This window comes from Narcine bancroftii, chromosome 3, assembly GCF_036971445.1.
Source record: "Narcine bancroftii isolate sNarBan1 chromosome 3, sNarBan1.hap1, whole genome shotgun sequence".
NCBI lineage: Eukaryota > Metazoa > Chordata > Chondrichthyes > Torpediniformes > Narcinidae > Narcine > Narcine bancroftii.
This window is the reverse complement of record NC_091471.1, coordinates 250972134-250991443: the sequence shown is the minus strand read 5'-3', so window position 1 is coordinate 250991443 and position 19310 is coordinate 250972134. Positions and strand designations below refer to the sequence as shown.

The 19310-nt window shown below is 46.1% G+C and overlaps 1 protein-coding gene across 5 annotated transcripts in view; it reads right to left on the bottom strand.

The window, feature by feature from the left end:
• Positions 1-7050: 7050 nt before the first annotated feature.
• Positions 7051-19310, bottom strand: part of mcoln1a (mucolipin TRP cation channel 1a) — a 75486-nt gene continuing 63226 nt past the window's right edge. For 3 of the 5 annotated variants that reach the window (XM_069927566.1, XM_069927568.1, XM_069927563.1), the window contains 2 exons: positions 8548-8633; positions 7051-7943 (listed from right to left, as the gene is read on the bottom strand). In XM_069927566.1, the coding sequence (XP_069783667.1) occupies positions 7790-7943; positions 8548-8633 (240 nt within the window). In that variant the 3' untranslated portion in view covers positions 7051-7789. Of the gene's footprint in view, positions 7944-8508; positions 8634-11492; positions 11624-19310 lie in introns of those variants that run through there. The other 2 variants (XM_069927565.1, XM_069927564.1) reach the window with 2 other exon arrangements.

Below are 19310 nucleotides of genomic sequence, written 5' to 3'. Positions count from 1 at the left end.
TAAGTCCTCTACTTCCATTTTTACGGCTGTTTCTCATTCTTCCACCTTGTCCACTTTTTCCTATATCTGACATGACCATCTCTATTCCATTCATTTTTTCTTCTGCACTTTTAATTCTTCTTTTTATTTCACTAAATTCTTGTAATTGCCATTCTTTTACTGATTCCATATATTCTTTAAAACAAAATATCCATTGTCTTGCCTTTCCCTTCTTCCATTTCTCTATGTTCTTCTTCTTCTTCTTCCTCTGGGTTGGTCATCTGTTGTTTCCTTGTTTTCTTTTTACTCTCTTCTTTCTTGTTCTCGTTGTTTTCTATTTTCTCTTCCTGTTGTTGTGTTGCAGCTGTCATCTTCAGCTGTGGAGATCGACTCCTCAGCTGGTCCCCCCTCCCGTCAGTGGTTTTTTTCTCATGCGCATCGCACATGCGCGACTCCTCTCGCATGCGCAGTTGCGCACTTTTACTTGGCTCCGTGAGCCATTTTTGTAGTCCCGATCTCGGGACTTCCACTGACTTTAGGGAGCGGGCTTCTCTCTCCGCGGCGGGCCTCCTTGAACAGGTAAGGCCTTCACCTTCTTCTTCTGCGTTCTTTCTTCTTCCCATTGCTTTCGACTTTTCTTTCTTCACTGCCATTTTCTTTTCACCTTTACTTTCACTTTGTTTTAAATTTTATTCTTGTCCATTTGTGTTTTGTGTATTTTTTTTAAACTTTTCCGGAGAGGGCTGGAGTTCCCTGACCAGCCACTACTCCATCACGTGACTCCTAGCAGGCGCTCGTGTTTATTGCGAGAGTGATGAACCTTGTCATCAAAGCTTTGCTTAGGACATAGTGTGGTGCTCTGGTGCACAGCTTGTTGGTTTTGAATGGTTGGAGGACTCTGCAGTCTGGTGCAGTATGTATAAATATGTATGTACTGTATGGGCTGGCCCACCCCATGAACCTCCTCCCTCCCAGATATCCCCATAAAGGCCGTCACACCCAAACCCCTTCCTCAGTACTTGGCTTGGAATCAGCATGCAAGCTGTGCTGACTCTTTAAGGTGATTAAAGCCTATTAATCATGATTCTCTGTCTAATTGTGGTTGATTGTGGAACATGCAAGTTGCATTGCATCAAATACCCTTTGGCCTTCTGAAATCTCACCCAGGGCTGACAGTGATACAGGTATTTCTGTCAAATCTCCTGCACAATATCCTAAGTACACTTCATCAGGCCCCTAAGAATCCGCCTGAGGCTCATTCTTCGCCAGCATCCTCCTCCACCTGATGATACCTGTCCTCACCCTCAATAACTGTCTCATCACATTTTCTCCAAGTTAGAGTGGTAGCCATGGGTACCTGTGTGGGCCCCAGCGATGCCTGCCTTTTTGATGGCTTGGAGGAACAATCCATGCTGCAAGCCGACACAAGCATCCGCATGGTCTACACGGGAGAAGCTGGAGAGTGGGGGTAGATGATTGCATCTCAGATCGGAGGCCTGTGACTAGTGGTGTGCCTTAGGGAATCAATGTTTTTATCTGGACGATAATGTGGCAATTTGGATCAGCAAGTTTGCAGGTGGCATGAAGATTGGAGGTGTTGTATACGGCGAGGAAGGTTTTCAAAGCTTGCAGAGGGATCTGGACCAGCTGGAAAAAATGGCCGATGGAATTTAATGCAGACAAGTGTGAAGTGCTGCATTTTGGAAGTACAAACCAAGAAAGGACATACATGGTAAATGGCAGGTTAGCAGTAGAATAGAGGGATATGGATACAGACACATTATTCCCTGAAAGTGGTATCACAGGTGGTTTGGGTTGTAAAGAGAGCTTTTGGCATATTGGACTTCATAAATCAAAGTACTGAGTGCAGGAGTTGGGATGTTATGGTAAAGTTGTACAAGGCATTGGTGAGGCCAACTTTGGATTATTGTGGACAGCTCTGGTCACCTAACTACAGGCAAGATATCTCTAAGATTGAAATAGAGCAGAGAAGATTTACTCGTATGTTGTCCAGACTTCAGGAACTGAGTTACAGGGAAAGATTAAAAAGGTTAGGACTTTACTCCCTGGAATGTAGAAGAATGAGGGGAGATTTGATAGAGGTATTTAAAATGATGAGGGGGATAGACAGAGTAAATGTAGACAGGCTTTTTTCCTCTGCTCCCAATAGTTTTATTCTATCGGACACATTAAAAGCCTACTTTAGGGGACAGATAACCTCATATACAAAAGGTATTAAGAAGAAATACATGGCAGACGTAGAAGAACTGGAGACAGAAATCCAGCTCCAGAGAAACATTTAAAGTGCTTGTAAACTAAAAAAGACTCAAATACAACACACTGCACACTTATAAAATTGAAGAAAAACGTTCTAAGAACTAAACAAAGACATTTTGAACTGGGAGAGAAAGCATAAAGTCTTGTCCTGGCAAATGAGAGCAGAGGAGAGAATTCAAGAACAGTACATTCAATCACATAACCCAACAGAAATCAATGATACATTTAAGCAGTTTTATACAAACCTACAGAAATCAGGGTCCCCAGAAGACCTAACTAAGATCAAAGACTTTTTATCCACAGCTGAACTACCCAAACTTGGCCAAGATCAAGCAAATTTGGAACTCCCCATTACTTCAAAAGAAATTTTAAAAATGCCTTGAGCTCACTACAGTCCAATAAATCACCAGGGGAGGATGGTTTCCCCACCAGAATTTGAGAGAATTTAAGGATCTACTTATACCCCTTAATTAACTTAGCATTTAAAACCCAACTCTCCCTGAATCATTTTCTACTGCCATAATGACTGAGATTCACAAAAAGAACAGGGACCCATTGAAATGCTCTTCATTTTGACCCCTTTCATTGCTACACTCAAGATTACAAATTGATTTCTAAGACCCTGGCTCACAAGCTTGATCAATACTTGCCAAAATTAATAAATCCAGACCAAAGTGACTTTATTTTGAAAATCAGTCAGCCAACAACTTAAGTAGGCTCTTCAATGTTATCCACTATGCAAAGTCTCAGGCTAAACCCAGTGGCTCTGGGTGCTGAGAAAGCTTTTGACAGTCTGGAATGGCCATTTAGTCTTGTCCATGCTCAGATTTGGGCAACTGTTCATTAATTGGGTTAAAACTTTTTTATTACAGACCTAAAGCTAGAGTCGCCACTAATGGACATATCTCAGCAGAGTTCCCTTTGAGCAGATCAAGCCGACAGGGTAGCCCCTTGTCTCTGGGACTTCTTGTCTTGGCTATTGAGCCCTTGGCAGAAGCAATCAGGCAAGACCCGGAGATACAAAGGGTTTTATGGTGGGTCAGACAAACCACATAATTAATCTTATGGTAGATGATGCAATCCCATATTTAACAGATCTGATCAATTCCCTTACTAAATTACAGATTCTATTAAAAGCTGATGGTAAAGTTTCAAGATACAAGATAAACTGAGGGAAAAAGTTAATCATTAACAAATTTTGATCACACTGAGTACCAGCAAACAAGTCCATTCAAATGGCCCTCGGGTGCCACCAAATCCCTTGGAATAATGGTGGATGATGATCTCCAGAATTTATATAAACTTAATTACCTCCCACTATTTAGTAAAATTGAATGAATCTTGAGTAAGTGAATGAATTTGCCCATCACTCTAGCTGCCAGGGCCAACTGTGTAAAAATGAATATATTGCCCAAGACTGCAGAACCTTTTCCAGTCCTTGCTAATTCCACTATCTCAAACCTTTTTTAAAACCCTTAATGAGCATGTTGGGTAATTTATCTGGAACCATAAGGCACATAGAATATCCATGGAAAACATGGGGATTATAGGTTAGGCGGCCCAAATGAGATTTGTTTCTTCATTCTTTGAGAGAGATGATCTCTCTTCCTGGGTACAAATTGGATTGAACTCTCTGAAAGAGGTGTGTGATGATTTCATGTATAAATGGAATTCCAGAATTATAGCCAGCAAGACAGACAACCCCATTTTTAAAACACTGTTAAAATATGGGGCGAGACCTGTGGAGGCTCTTGACTGAAAAGAGGATGGTCACCAAGAACACCTTCAAGACAGAATACTCATGACTTTGAAAAATAAAATTTTGGAAACCTTGTATCATAAGGGGATACAACATCTGGAAGATTGCTAGAAAAAGTACTTTTCATGTCATATAAACACCTGAAGAAATATGGCTTGTCCAATAAGACCTTCAGTTACAATCCTTCCTAGAGCAAATTTTGGACCTGAAATGCCTACCAGGACTCACTGAAAAGGAGAAACTACTCCATGAAGGAAGTATATACAAGTTTATTTCCAGAATGTACTTTTTATTGATGAGTGAGAGCCCAAAGCCAGGTTTGCATAAATCTAGGGTGAGCTGGAAGTCAACATTTGACGAACTCTGATCAGATCGAGGTCAAGGAAGTTTGCTGGCTACTATCAATGCCAGGTCTATTATAATTTTCTCCATCAACTGTACCTCACCCCACAGAAATTAGAGCAATATCTCTTTGGCTTGGCTTCGCGGACGAAGGTTTATGGATGGGGTAAATGTCCACGTCAGCTGCAGGCTCGTTTGTGGCTGACAAGTCCGATGCGGGACAGGCAGACACGGTTGCAGCGTAAAATTGGTTGGTTGGGGTTGGGTGTTGGGTTTTTCCTCCTTTGCCTTTTGTCAGTGAGGTGGGCTCTGCGGACTTCTTCAAAGGAGGTTGCTGCCCGCCGAACTGTGAGGCACCAAGATGCACGGTTTGAGGCGATATCAGCCCACTGGCGGTGGTCAATGTGGCAGCACCAAGAGATTTCTTTAGGCAGTCCTTGTACCTTTTCTTTGGTGCACCTCTGTCACGGTGGCCAGTAGAGAGCTCGCCATATAACACGATCTTGGGAAGGCGATGGTCCTCCATTCTGGAGACGTGACCCACCCAGCGCAGCTGGATCTTCAGCAGCGTGGACTCGATGCTGTCGACCTCTGCCATCTCGAGTACTTCGACGTTAGGGATGAAAGCGCTCCAATGAATGTTGAGGATGGAGCGGAGACAACGCTGGTGGAAGCGTTCTAGGAGCCGTAGGTGATGCCGGTAGAGGACCCATGATTCGGAGCCGAACAGGAGTGTGGGTATGACAACGGCTCTGTATACGCTTATCTTTGTGAGGTTTTTCAGTTGGTTGTTTTTCCAGACTCTTTTGTGTAGTCTTCCAAAGGCGCTATTTGCCTTGGCAAGTCTGTTGTCTATCTATGACTACCAGCCCCCCCACATCTCCATCGGGCACACAAAACTCAAAACGGTCAACCAGAGCAATATAAACTAGAATTATCAGCTGTGTTTTAGGTGTGGTGTAGAGGTTGATTCCTTTTTACCTTCTGCTTTGCGTGGTGATTCCCCAACCAAGATCACGGGAGTCACCTTCCCAATAGACCAAGAGCTTTGCCTTCTGTGAGACACTAACTAATTCACAAATTAAATTCCTAGAAATTGATTTATGTGTGGCCAGGAAATGCATAGTAGTAACATGGAGGTCTGACACCCATCCACTCAAAGTCACATACAAACTCAGGAAGGGATGTAACATCTTCCTAAAAATCTGACAGCCTCTTTTAGAGCATACAGGTACCTCACTGGTGTCAATATAGGTTACAATCACTACTAGCTGGCCAGTAGACCTCTGAAAAGATTTATTGACAATGGGATGATCTTGTTGCTTTTTTTTCTTCTTTCTCTGCTTAATAGGACTTGTATAGAGGGGAGAGGTGCAGGGCGGGGGCTCTCGATGTTTTGCATTTGGTATGATATTTAAAATGATAATTAAAATTACAACTGAAAAAGTCAGCTTTTTCCATTGAGGGTGGGTGAGATAAAAACCAGAGGACATGGGTTAAGGGTGAAAGGGGCAAGGTTTAGGGGAAAGATTAGGGGGTACTTCACATAGAGAGTGTGGAACAAGCTACCAGCGGAAGTGGTGAATGCAGGCTCAATTTTAACATTTTACTGTAAGAATTTGGTCAGGTATAAGATTGGGCGGTGTATGGAGGGCTATGGCCAGAGTGCAGGTCAGTGAGACTAGCTCAGCACTGACTAGAGAGGCCGAAGGTTCTAAGCAAGGCCCCTCGACTCTTCCTCTGCTACATCGACGTGCTGCCTCATGCATCCACACTGAACTCTTCAACTTTATCCACTTTGCTGTCAACTTCCACCCCAACCTCAAATTCACTTGGTCCATCTCTGGAAACACTCTCCCCTTTCTTAAATCTTAGCAGATACCTCCCTGCAGTCTGCAGGGATTTCCTCCCAACTTACCAACGCCCACAGCTACCTTGACTGCTCTTCCTCACACCTGCCCCCTATAAGGATACCATTCCACTCTCTCAAATCCTCCTCTTCCATCGCATCTGCTCCCTGGTTGAGGTCTTACATTCTAGATCATCCGAGATATACACCTTTTACAAAGAAAGTGGCTTGCCCAAACTCCATCAAATCAGCCCTTGCCCCATTATCCGCACATCTGCTCTGGTCCCCTCCTCCACTGACGCAACATGAACAGGAGTCCCCTTGTCCACACCTACCATCCCATCAACTACTGCCATGCTCCCCACCCTTTCACCCAAATCCCCCACCCTCCTCTGCCCCACATTCCCACCTTCCTCTGCTCCACATTCCCCACCCTCCTCTCCCCCAAATTCCCCACCCTCCTCTCCCCACGTTCCCCACCCTCCTCTCCCCCACATTCCCCACCCTCCTCTCCCCCACATTCCCCACCCTCCTCCCTCCCCCACACTCCTCAGGTCTCCCTGAGACCTTCCTCTACATCATCTTGCTGCATGGACAACGCCAGGCTCTTAGAGCAGGGATAGGCTTGCACCTTGGTTCTACGATCAGCCGGTCCACTGTCAGTACACTGAAAGTTAGGAGGGACTGAAATCAACAGTTTTTAAATAGGTGTGTGATTTTACTTAAATGGAAGGGTGCTGTCTACTCATGATCAGAGGTTTTGTGACATTATGTCCTGTTTGAAAATGGAAAAGATTTGTTACTCAGTTAATAATTCAGATACAAGATTTCAGACACTGTGGAGTCATTTATAACTCACTTTCTCATTTTACAATTTTATTTCAATGTAATTGAATTGCCTGAAGTGTCTTTTCCATGTCCTTTTTTTCAAAAACTTTTATTCCCCTTCCTTTTTCTTTTAACATTTATCATATTCAGCACCTGGCCACGTTTTTAGGGAGGGGCTCAGAGTTTTCTCTCTGTTTTTTTTTTCCTTTTCTTTTTTTTTCACTATTCGCTCCCTTTTTTTAATAACAATATTATCTGGACTAAGAATTATGAATATGTCTTACAGTTTATGTTTGTTTTTGACATTGTTTTATTAATTATTTTAAATCTCATTGTATTTTATTATTGGGTTTCTTATTAAAATAAATAAAAATAGTTTTAAAAACAATCAATTTTTTTTAATGTAAAAGGCATCTTGGACATGCAGCAGCCAGTTTAACTGGCACTGCCGTCACAGATCCCAGCTCTGGGAGACCTTCTGCTGCAGAGGAATTGGAACCACTTCAATACCGTAAGCTGGGCAGGCTTCAGTGACACCAAATCCCACACATAACGAACGCACTAAGAGATCACACAGGTTTCAGTGACACAGCACACAACTGTTTCTCCACCCCCAGAAAGCTCTGAGTGGGTTGGGCAGACTTAGAACAACATCAGCTCTTTCTTGTCTAGTGATCCTTTCAAACCTTTACAAGACTTCCCCATTTCCTCTTGCTGAATGGAATAAGGAAGCAGATGCAGTTCTTCTGTTCATCTTAACCTGTAGCTCTGCAGGACCACGCCAGGTGATGAGAGGGAGGGGGGGGGGGGGGGCCCAAGCTCGGTGCCTCCAGTGACTGCAGACAGACTTCGGGGCGGCACAGCCTGGTGCTGGGGCCACAAGACGTCGCCTGGGGGCCACAGGTGGCACTAGAAGACAAATGCATGTACTCAGTTTAGATTGCTTTGAATTCAGGTCGAAATGAGGGGGTTATGGAACCAGTGTAAACTGGATGAATTTGGAATTAAAACGAGACTACTCTCTCAGATCACAGTGCGGCCCCCCCATTCAAATCTTTTGCATTCACCAGTTGTTCACTGCTGTAGCTGGAATTTGAATAACCTGCTACACAGGCTCCCCCCCCCCTCCCTTCCTCCCCCCAGCTGTGCAACAACTGCATGGGACCCCTCCCCCCAGTTTCATTGGACCCCTCCTTGCAGTGCACCAGCGTGTCTTCCGCCGTCAACCAGGACGTTTGCTACTTCTCTGTGTACCACTGGGAGACCCAGTAATCGTCCTGGCTCAGTTAGAAATGCAGTGGGGGGGGGGACACAGTGAGATTTCATTGGCTCCAGTTCTCAACATGATGACCACTCTAAAATCTACGCAGAAAGTAAACCTGCTTTCTATGGTACACCCCTGCACAATAAATATCCAGCGTTGTTTGGTTTCTGTAGAGTTTACGACTCCAGCACGTACAGAGTTTCACAACTGATGCAAATGGTCCCCCATTTCACCAAGTCCAGTGCTTGCCTCGGGGGCTGATCATTGTACACCAGCAATATCCTCCACTGTACCAGGGTCAGTTTACTGAGAGGGTCTCCTCGTAAGTCGTCATTCTGCAGGGGAGATGGGATAGGATTAGATTGGCAGCATCAATATCACCCTTGCAACTTGTCTGCAACCAGATATCCAAAGATTAGTTTACTGAAAGGTTCATTTGCCAGAAAACACCCAGAACAGCGAGGAGGGTCCTCTGCGAGCAGCCGAACAGGCTATCTCTAAAATTCATTTGGCCAATGTAAAGAGCACAATGCTGTATGTAGGATTACAATTAAAAGGAAGATCAGTTAGCTCCAAGGTAGCATGCGAGCACAGTGGTGGGGAGCCTGATGGCGCATGCTTACTGCACTTGGAGCTTCCAATGGCAGGTGACCGGGAACAGTGACATGGATTTGGACTTACTAGCATTTAGATTTACTAGAATGATACCAGGTATGAAAGGGTTAGCATTTGAGGAATAAAACTGTCAGCTCTTGGACTGAGTACAGAAGGTTGAGGGGGAACCTCACAGAGACATTTCGAATGCTGAAAGGCCTGTACAGAATAGATGTGACAATGTTTCCCATGGTAGAGGATTCTAAGACAAGAGGCCACAACTTCAGGATAAAAGGGCTTCAATTTAAAACAGAGATGTGGAGAAATTTCTCTAGCCAGAGGGTCGAGAGCGTGAAACTTGTTGCTGCAGTGGAAGCAAGGTTGATGGGTGTATTTAAGGCAGAGATTAGTCAGGGCATCAAGGGTGATGGGGAGGCCGGGGTGTGGGACTGAGTGACAAGGATCAGCTCATTAAATGGCAGAGCAGACCCGATGGGCTGATTGGCCTACTTCTGCCTTAAATGTTTTTTTTAAATTTAAATTTAGACATACAATATGGCAACAGGCCACGAGTCTGTGCTGCCCAATTTACACCCAATTAGCCTAAAATCCCTGGTACGTTTCAAACTTTTTTCTATCTCTTATATCGTGATCTTGAGACTTTGTTTTGCAGTTTATTTTCATTTCTTTATTTGTTTACATGTGTACGTTGAGTACAGTTTTTTGCACCACCTTTAAGTGGTAATTCTGCCTCACCCGCAGGTAAAAAGAATCTCAGGGTTGTATGTGATGTCACGTGTGTAGTCTGACAATAAGTCTCATATCTGAATGGAGGCACCTCCCAAGAATGATGTAGATGCAGAGACCAACCAACAGGGAACTATTTTATTTCTTTATTTTACCATCTATTTAATAGTGTTACCCCCGTGCCAAATCTTGGTGAATGTCTTTCAAAGGGGACAAAGGTACAGCAGAATCCAGTGCTGGAGGGAAAAGATGATTCAAAAACACAAGAGTCTCAGCTCTAAGAAGAGACCCATGGGTGTGGTCCATGTGCACTACAGAGCATAGATTTCCTCAACCCTCCCCTCCCACTCCAAAGGCATTCTCTGGGTGTACCAGCTGTGTGGGGGGAGGCAGTGGATGGCGTCTACATGGACTTCAGGGAGGCATTGAAGGTTCCTCACAGGAGTCTAATCCAGAAGGTGCAGATACATGGAATCGATGGGGAGTCCACCATTTAGATTCAGAATTGACCGGCCCATAGAAGACAGAGGGGAGCAGTAGGAGGGTGATATTTGGGCTGGAGACCTGTGACCAGTGGTGTTCTACAGGGAGGGGTGTTAGGACTCCTGTGTTTGTGATATCACAGAATACAACAGCATATAGACCAGTTCCAGATATGGGCAAAGAAATGGTAGATGGAGTTTAATCCTGACAAGTGGGAGGTGATGCACTTTGGGAGGTCAAATATAAGGGGAATGTTTACAGTCAATGGTCAACTCTTAGAATTATTGATGTGCAGATGGATCTGGGGTCCAGATCCGCAGCTCATTGGAAGTGTCCACACAAGTAGATAGGGTGGTGAAGAAGGTGCATGGTGTGCTTGGATTCATTGGGCAGAGCATTGAGTAAAAAAGGTGGTCACATTGCAGCGATATAAAATTTTAGTTAGGCCACACTTGGAATACTGTCTGCAGTTTTGGTCACCCCTTTACTGTAAGGATGTGGGGGCTTTGGAAAGGGTACAGTAGAGGATTACAGGGATGTTGCCTGATTTAGAGGGCTTGAGTTATGGGGAGAGGTTGGACAAACTGGGATTGTTTTCTCTGCGGCGTAGGGGGCTGAGGGGAGACCTGATGGACGTTTATAATGTTTTTGTTCAATACAGTGGCAGGTTGTAATGGACTGCCTGAGGTGGTGGTGAGATGGATTCCTGAACTGTTGAGGCTTTTACAGAGACAGCGAACCTGGAAGTAGCAGGAGGATATGGATCATGCGCAGGCAGAGCGGGTTTATCGTACATGCCGGCGTATAGGATGATTCATCTTAAAATTGTCACCTTAAAATTGGGTCGTCTTACACCGGGGTCTAAAATCCGAACCTTGACAGCAAAGTCTCAACATCGCTGGCATCTTCCCGCCAGCTCCGAAGCAAATCTATTAGTTATTGACCAAGTCTCAGTGCTCCCCCGTGGGGTCCAATCACCCAGTCTGACTGCCATCGGCTCTGTACGGGTTTTAAATGGCCTGTTACAGGATTATTTTAAAATATGATAATAAAATTAAAACCTTTACTGGGTAATTTGGTATTAAAATACTGAGATTTGCTTTTAACGGCAGTTCCAAATTTGGAGGGTCATATTATACAAAGGGCTCGCTCAAAACCAACATTATAGGTGGAAATTCCAGGGTCATCCTATACAGTCATCCTATACACAAGTTGCTCCATACGCTGCATTGTGTTCAACACAGACCTGGAGGGTGAAGGGATGGTTCCTGTGGTGTTGGGCGCAAGAAGTTCCCCCTCGAATGAAACTGAGCTGTGGGTCAGAACACGAAGAGATGCAGAACGCTTCAGATTTTCCAGCTCTGCCTCACCTGTCGCAACAGCAGAAAAAGGAACAGACCGAGCTCTCCAGTTCACGGAACTTTCCGGAGCTCGGAGCGTCTGTGCACTCAGCGATGAACTCCCTCAGTTCAATGGGATGGACCCCACTGATCCCGTGGTGCTGCAAGAGGGAGAAATTGGACGGCACAGTTATGTAGCAGTTAGTGCAATGCCAGCGATCAGGACTGGGGTTCGAATCCCACTCTGTCTGTAAGGAGTTTGTACATTCTCCCTGTGTCTGCGTAGGTTTTCCCGGGGATTCTAGTTTCTTCTCACCATTCAAAATTTATTGGGGGTTGTAGATCAATTGGGTGGCATGGACACATGGGCTGATAGGACAGCCTGTTACCATGCTGTACGTCTTTAAAAAAAGGTTAACCACACTAGGACATTGCGTGAGACACCCGGAACACCTTAGCAACGTGGGGAAGTGGACACGCACCACAACAGAGCAGCTTCTTCCCCTTTCTTGTCAGAGACACTGATGATCTGGTCACACCAGCTCACGCACCCTGGTCCCCTGCACAACCCCTGCAGCAAGGGTTCCCAGAATCAGGACAGGAACTCAGCAACTCAGTTCCCTGTCTGTGGCCCACTAACACACTGGGTGCTTGAAGGGCAAGGTGAACACATCACCAGGGCAGGGAATAAAACACAAAAGTCACACCTCTCTGCCCAATGAAGTAAAAACTCAATGGTGGAAAAACTCAGCAGGTCAAACAGTGCATTTTATGTAGCAAAGATTATAAGCAACGTTTCAGCCTTGAGCAGGGGGAGGAGAACAGTCCCACAGACAGGAGGATAATAGGTGGATAAGGGAGGGAGAGCACAGCAGCAAACAGGGGGACGGCTCTGTGAATAGAGAGGGAATGGGATGGAGAACTGGAGAAAAGAGGACTGAAGGATGGAGAAGAGAAATGAATCAAGGCCACCTATAAATTGGAGGAGCAATACCTAATTTTTCATCTGACCACTCTCCAGCCGGATGGCATAATTGTCAACCTCTCCGGTTACTGCTAGCCTACTCTCCATTCTCCCTCTCTCTTTTCCAGCCCCCTGGGGGAGGGCCAAGCAGAACTATGGTTCACCCGGAGCAGGATCAGGCAGAACAATGGGTCGCCAGGGGCAGGGACAGGTAGAATCATGGGTCGCCAGAGGCAGGAACAGGCAGAATCATGGGTCGCCAGGGGCAGGGACAGGCAGAACCATGGGTCGCCAGAGGCAGGGCCAGACAGAACTGTGGCCCTTAGGGCTTGCCTGAACTATGGGCCACACTCAAGGGTGGCAACTCCCCGGGCAGGGACAGTGCCCTCACCCCCGGGCAGGGACAGTGCCCTCACCCCCGGGCAGGGACAGTGCCCTCACCCCCGGGCAGGGACAGTGCCCTCACCCCCGGGCAGGGACAGTGCCCTCAACCCCGGGCAGGGACAGTGCCCTCACCCCCGGGCAGGGACAGTGCCCTCACCCCCGGGCAGGGACAGTGCCCTCACCCCCGGGCAGGGACAGTGCCCTCACCCCCGGGCAGGGACAGTGCCCTCACCCCCGGGCAGGGACAGTGCCCTCACCCCCGGGCAGGGACAGTGCCCTCACCCCCGGGCAGGGACAGTGCCCTCACCCCCGGGCAGGGACAGTGCCCTCACCCCCGGGCAGGGACAGTGCCCTCACCCCCGGGCAGGGACAGTGCCCTCACCCCCGGGCAGGGACAGTGCCCTCACCCCCGGGCAGGGACAGTGCCCTCACCCCCGGGCAGGGACAGTGCCCTCACCCCCGGGCAGGGACAGTGCCCTCACCCCCGGGCAGGGACAGTGCCCTCACCCCCGGGCAGGGACAGTGCCCTCACCCCCGGGCAGGGACAGTGCCCTACTGCTAATCATTAAGGCACAGAATGGCATTAGTTGGACTGGCATGACCAACCTATACCCAAGGCTGAGCTTGCCAACACTACTGCTGATCCAAACCCTGTGCTTGGTCCACAAGTCTGCTTTACTGAGGGCAGTTCCACTTCCCGGACCTAATCAAGAAATCATTCCCAGCATGGACACCTCTCTGACGAGGGAGGTGGATGGATTGGATTTCGATAAGTCACCTTCACCTCAAGCAACATGTCCAGAAAATGCAGGGAATACAGCATCAATTCTTAACAAAGCACTGGGTAAATTTTGCTCTTTCTCTCTCTGTAACCACCCACCAACACACCAGACAATTGAACTATTCAGTAATATTGAAAGGGAGCAGAGAAAATTTACCAGGACTTGCTGGGACTTGAGGAGCTGAGTTATAGAGAAACGTTGAACAAGTTTGGGCTTTACTCCCTGGTCCATCAGGGAAAGAGGGGAGATGTGATTGAGGTATACAAAGAGGGTAAATGCAAGAAGGCGTTTTCCACTGAAGTTGGGTTGGACAACAATGAGGAACTCAGTCAGACTCGCAGCGTCCATAGGAGGCAAAGATATATTACTGATGTTTCGGGAACAATAGGGGGATTTCTTCCCTTGGGGAGGAGAGAGAGCTGCCACCGGTGGTGTTGGGTGTGGGCTCGATTTCAAAATTTGGATGGGTACATGGATGGGAGGTGTTTGGAGATTTACGGTCCAAATGCAGGTCGATGGGACAGGGTGGGAAAATAGTTCAGCATGGACGAAGTAGGCTGAAGAGCTGTGGTTCACTAGTGTTCTTCTGCTGATGCTGGAGGCCTGAAAGGCCAACATTGTGCATGGTTTGTACACCAGGAGTGGCGTTACAGTGAACTTGGGCCGAGGATGCTCGGAGGCAAATATCGGGCAATGTTCACATCTGACCAACAGCTCCCTCGTGTGGTGGGAGTGAACTATTCTAAAAACACTCAGAACTCAGCCAGTTCTCCTAGCGTCCATAAGAGGTAAAGCTATATTATCGATGTTACAGGCCTGAGCCCTTCTTCAAGGTATGAGTAAAAAGCAGGCATCTGATTAAAGTCAGGAGTCCAGACCAACAGCCAAAAGGTGTTAAATTGGATATGACTAGAAAGGTGAGAATTGATTTTGGCTCTGTGAAAGGGGACAGAGGGAAGAGAGAGAAAGTGTGTGCGTTGGGGGGAAAGGGGGAAGAAAGGGGGGTGGGGTTTAATGTAAACCAGAGAAGTTGATGTTAATGGCATCCGATTAGAAGATGAGGTGATGTTCCTCCAGTTTGTGGGTGGTCTCAGTCTGGCAGTGCATGAGACCATGGACAGACATGTCAGCAAGGGAATGGGATAGCGAATTGAATTGACGGGGACCCACTCTGTCCCCAGGACCAGACACTGATCTTGTCAATTGGTCTCTAAACACCCACCACTGAAGCAAATAACCCAGGAACCACGGGCAAGCTGCAAATGCTGAAATCTGGATCAAAGAATTGAACAATACTGCAAAGTACAGGCCAGGCCCTCCAGCCCACGATGTTGTGCCAACCTATATAAACCGACGCAACAATCTAATCCTTCCCTCCCTCCCATAGTCCTTTATTTTTCTTAGTATAAACATAAACAATGTTTTGGGCTTGACTCCTTTATCGTGACCTCGGACATCTCCCCTCAACTTTTGTCCACTCTTCTTAAACAGATGTTTTCCAGTTTTTGTTGCTGTCACCCTGGGAAAAGGTGCTGGCTCACCTTATCCATGCCCCTCATACTGATGAGTGTCAGAGCTGTGCTTTGCTTCAGGTGAGTTTAAAAAGCAGAGCGAGAACCTCAGCGGTCAGTTGATCTGTGTTGCAGATAGAGCCAGCAGCAATGAGTGGCCATTGCGGTAGCAGCAAGTGTGTGAGTGTACTAGCGTAGGAGTGGTGGACTTGGAGGCTTTGTGACCAGAGGCTAAGCTGGTGCAGGGGTTGAAGTAGGGACAACCCTGTGAGTTACCAAAGAATTCAACAAGGTGGCAGGCACAGGTAAGGACAAATTTTTCTAACTTTTTTTTTGTGTGAATGGCAGCCAGAGCAGGGAGATGCTCATCTTGCAGAATGTGGGCATTATCCCTGACAACTATATCTGTGAGAAGTGCCTCCTTACAAACTGTATTGGGGAACTGGAGCTGGAGTTGGCTGAACTCCGGATCATTCAGGAGGCCAAGGGGGTGATAAACAGGAGTTACAGGAATGCATCGCACCTAGGAGGCAGGAGGAAGGTAGGTGGGGGGGGTGACAGTCGGGAGAGAGAAAAGGGAACAGGCAGGCAGTGTGGGGTACTCCTGTGGCCGTTCCCCTCAATAACACACATAACGTTTTGGATACTGATGAGGGAGCAACCTACCAGGAAAAAGCCTCAGCGTTCAGGTCTCTGGCACAGAGTCTGACCCTATGGCTTAGAAAGGGAGGAAGAAGAACGGGCAAGATGTAGTGAGAGGGGATTTAATAGTGAAGGGAATAGCAAAGAGGTTCTGTGGAAGAGAGAGGTTTTTTTTATATGTATATGAGATGACTTGTTATGTTTTCTTTAAAAATTTCTATGTAAGTTCATATGTTAAACTCAATTAAAATATAACATAACATAATTACAGCACGGAAACAGGCCATTAGGCCCTTCTAGTCCGCACCGAACCAAACACCCCTTTCTAGTCCCACCTCCCTGCACAATGCCCATAACCCTCCATCTTCTTCTCATCCATATACCTGTCCAACCTTTTCTTAAATAATACAATTGACTCCGCCGCCACTATTTCTCCCGGAAGATGATTCCACACAGCTACCACTCTCTGAGTAAAGAAGTTCCCCCTCATGTTACCTCTAAACCTCTGCCCCTTAATTCTTAACTCATGTCCTCTTGTTTTAATCTTTCCTCCTCTTAACGGAAATAGTCTATCCACATCCATTCTGTCTATCCCTTTCATAATCTTAAATACTTCTATCAAATCCCCTCTCAACCTTCTACGCTCCAAAGAATAAAGACCCAATCTGTCCAATCTCTCCCCATACTCCAGATGCTTAAACCCAGGCAACAGTAATAAGATATGCTCTATGATACCTTAGAACAGAACAATGTAGCACAGTACGAGCTAATAGCCCTCGATATTGTGCTGACCCATCTAACCCTCACAGTAAATTACCCTCATTTATCTTAACATCCAAATGATTAATAACTAAAAGGTCTCCATTGGATCATGTATCAGCCTCCACCACCACATACAGCAATGCATTCCAAGCACCCACCATGTTAAAAACTACACCTGATGTTTCCCCTAAATTTCCACTCATCTTAAATGAATGTCTTATGGTGTTGGTTATTTAAAAGATTATTTTTTAAAATTTAGATGTATAACATGGTAACAGATCATTCTGGCCCACGAGCCTGTTACCCAATTGACATACAACCTCCGTATGTTTTGAAGGGTGGGAGAAAACCGGAGCACCTGGAGGAAAACCAGGTAGACCTGAGGAGAATGTACAAAGTCGTCACAGGCAGCGCTGGATTCAAACCAGTCCCTGGTCCTATAATAGCTTTGTACTAACTGCTGTGTGAGGTGATGCATTTTAAGGCAGACTGGTAGGATACTTAACAGTGTGGAAGAACTGAAGGACCTTGTGGTCCAAATCTACAGATCTGTCAGCATTGCTGTGCAGGTTATAGGATAGATAAGAAGGCCTATGGGACGCTGGGCTTCATTAGTCGGGAGATTAAGTTCAGGAATCGTGAGGTCATGTTGCAGCTCTATAAATCTGGTAAGAGCACACTTGGAGCATTGTGTTCAGTTCTGATCACCTCATTACAGGAAGGATGTGGAAGCTATGGAGAGGGTGCAGAGGAGATTTACCAGGATGGCCTGGATTGGAAAATAAGTCTTATGAGGCAAGGTCAATGGAGCTGGGACTTTTCATTTCGGAGAGAAGAAGGATAAGAAGTGACTTAATGGAAGTCTACAAGACTATGAAAGGCATTGATAAGTGCCTTTTTCCCAGGGCAGGAGTAGTAAACACCAGATGACATATGCACAAAGTGAAAGGAGGCAAGTTTAGGGGAGACAAATCAGGGGTAAGTTTTTAAGGTGTGCCTGGAATGCATTGCGAGGGGTAGTCATGGAGACTGGAATATTACAGGCATTTAAGAAACTCTTAGACAGGCATATGGATGAAAAAAATAAAGGATTATGAGGTCGGGAGTGTTTCATTTTTTATGGGCCAAAGGGCCTTTACTGGGCTGAAATGTTATTTGTTTATAGGGAGCATAATGTGGAAAATGCTGCTGTGTTGAGATCAAGAGAGGAATGGTATTGGGCCTTTTGAGGAGCATTAAAGTGAACATGTCCCCTGGCCTAATGGGATATACCCCCTGCCATTGAAAAAGGGAAGAGTATTGGGGTCCTGATAAATATCTTTACATTCCCTCTAGAGACAGAAGAGGTTCCAGAGCACTGGAAAGTAGCTTTCTTCAAGAAAATAAAATCCAGAAAAGTGTAGGCCAATAGACCTCACATCAGTATTGAAAAGGATTCTTAGGGATAGGTTTTGTGAACATTTGTAAAGTCTGGTCAGGTTAGGGACAGTCAGCACGGCTTTGTGAGGGGCAGGTCATGTTCACCAATTTGAGGAGGTGACAAAGATGGTTGATGAAAGTAGGGCAGTGGATGTTGTCTACATGGACTTTAGTGAGGCATTTGCCAAGGTCCCACATGGTAATTGATGCAGATGAATTTGTAATTTTCTGGCAGAGGACAGAAGGAGTGGTAGAAGGGTATTATTGCAGCTGGTGTTTGTGATATAGAAATGAGTTGGATGAAAAAGGCCTATGGGATGCTGGGATTTATTAACAGGGGGATTCAGGAGTAGAGAGGCCATGTTATAACTCTACAAATCTTTGGTACGACCACAGTTAGAGGATTGTGTTCAGTTCTAGTCACCTCATTATAGGAAGGATGTGAAACTAAGAAGAGGGTGCAGAGGATGTTGCCTGGATTGGGAAATAAGTCTTATGAGGCAAGGTTAACAGAGCTGGGACTTTTCATTTTGGAGCATAGAAGGATGAGGGAAGACTTGATAAAGGTCGACAAAATTATGAGATGCATAGATAGGGTGGACAGCCAGCACCTGTTTCCCAGGGCAGAATCAGCAAACACCAGAGGAATGGCTTGCCATGGATGGTGGTGGAGGCTGAAACATTGGGGGAATTTAAGAGACTAAGACAAACACATGGATGAAAGGAAAATAGGGTTGTGGGGTAGGGAGAGTTTTGAACTTTTTTTGGGGAGGTATATTTGGGTCAGCACAACATCGAGGGCCAAAGGGCCAGTACTGTGATGAATTGTTCTATGTTATATGTAGGTGAGTGGGTTAGTAACTTTGCAGATGATACAAAGATGGTGGAGGTGCAGACGGTGTAGAGGGCCATGACAGAATAGAACAGGATATAGATCAATTACGATTCCCACGGTGGCTCATGCTCCTCCGGACCTTCCTCATTGTGGAACCAGATTCCACAATCACCTTCCATCTTAACAAATTCACAACTGCATACTTCCCTGAAAATGGTGAAGAATGACTTTCATAGGTCGAAGTATAAAATATAAAAGTTGGGACATTATTTTGCAACTTTACAAAACACAGTTCAGACCACACTTGGAGCGCTGTCGAGTTTTGGTCACCTCACTGCAGGAAGGCTGTGGGTGCGCAGGTGAGAGTGCAGAGAAGACCCACCAGGAAGTTGCCTGGACTGGTTTTGGGGTTGGGCACATTGGGATTGTTTCCCTTGGAGTGAAGGAGGCCAAGGGGTGGAGAGTACAAAGTGGAGAAACAGCAAGAGGGTGGATGGTCAGAGAGGTCCCATGGGTGGAGTATCAACACGACGTTTCAGGGACATTTTG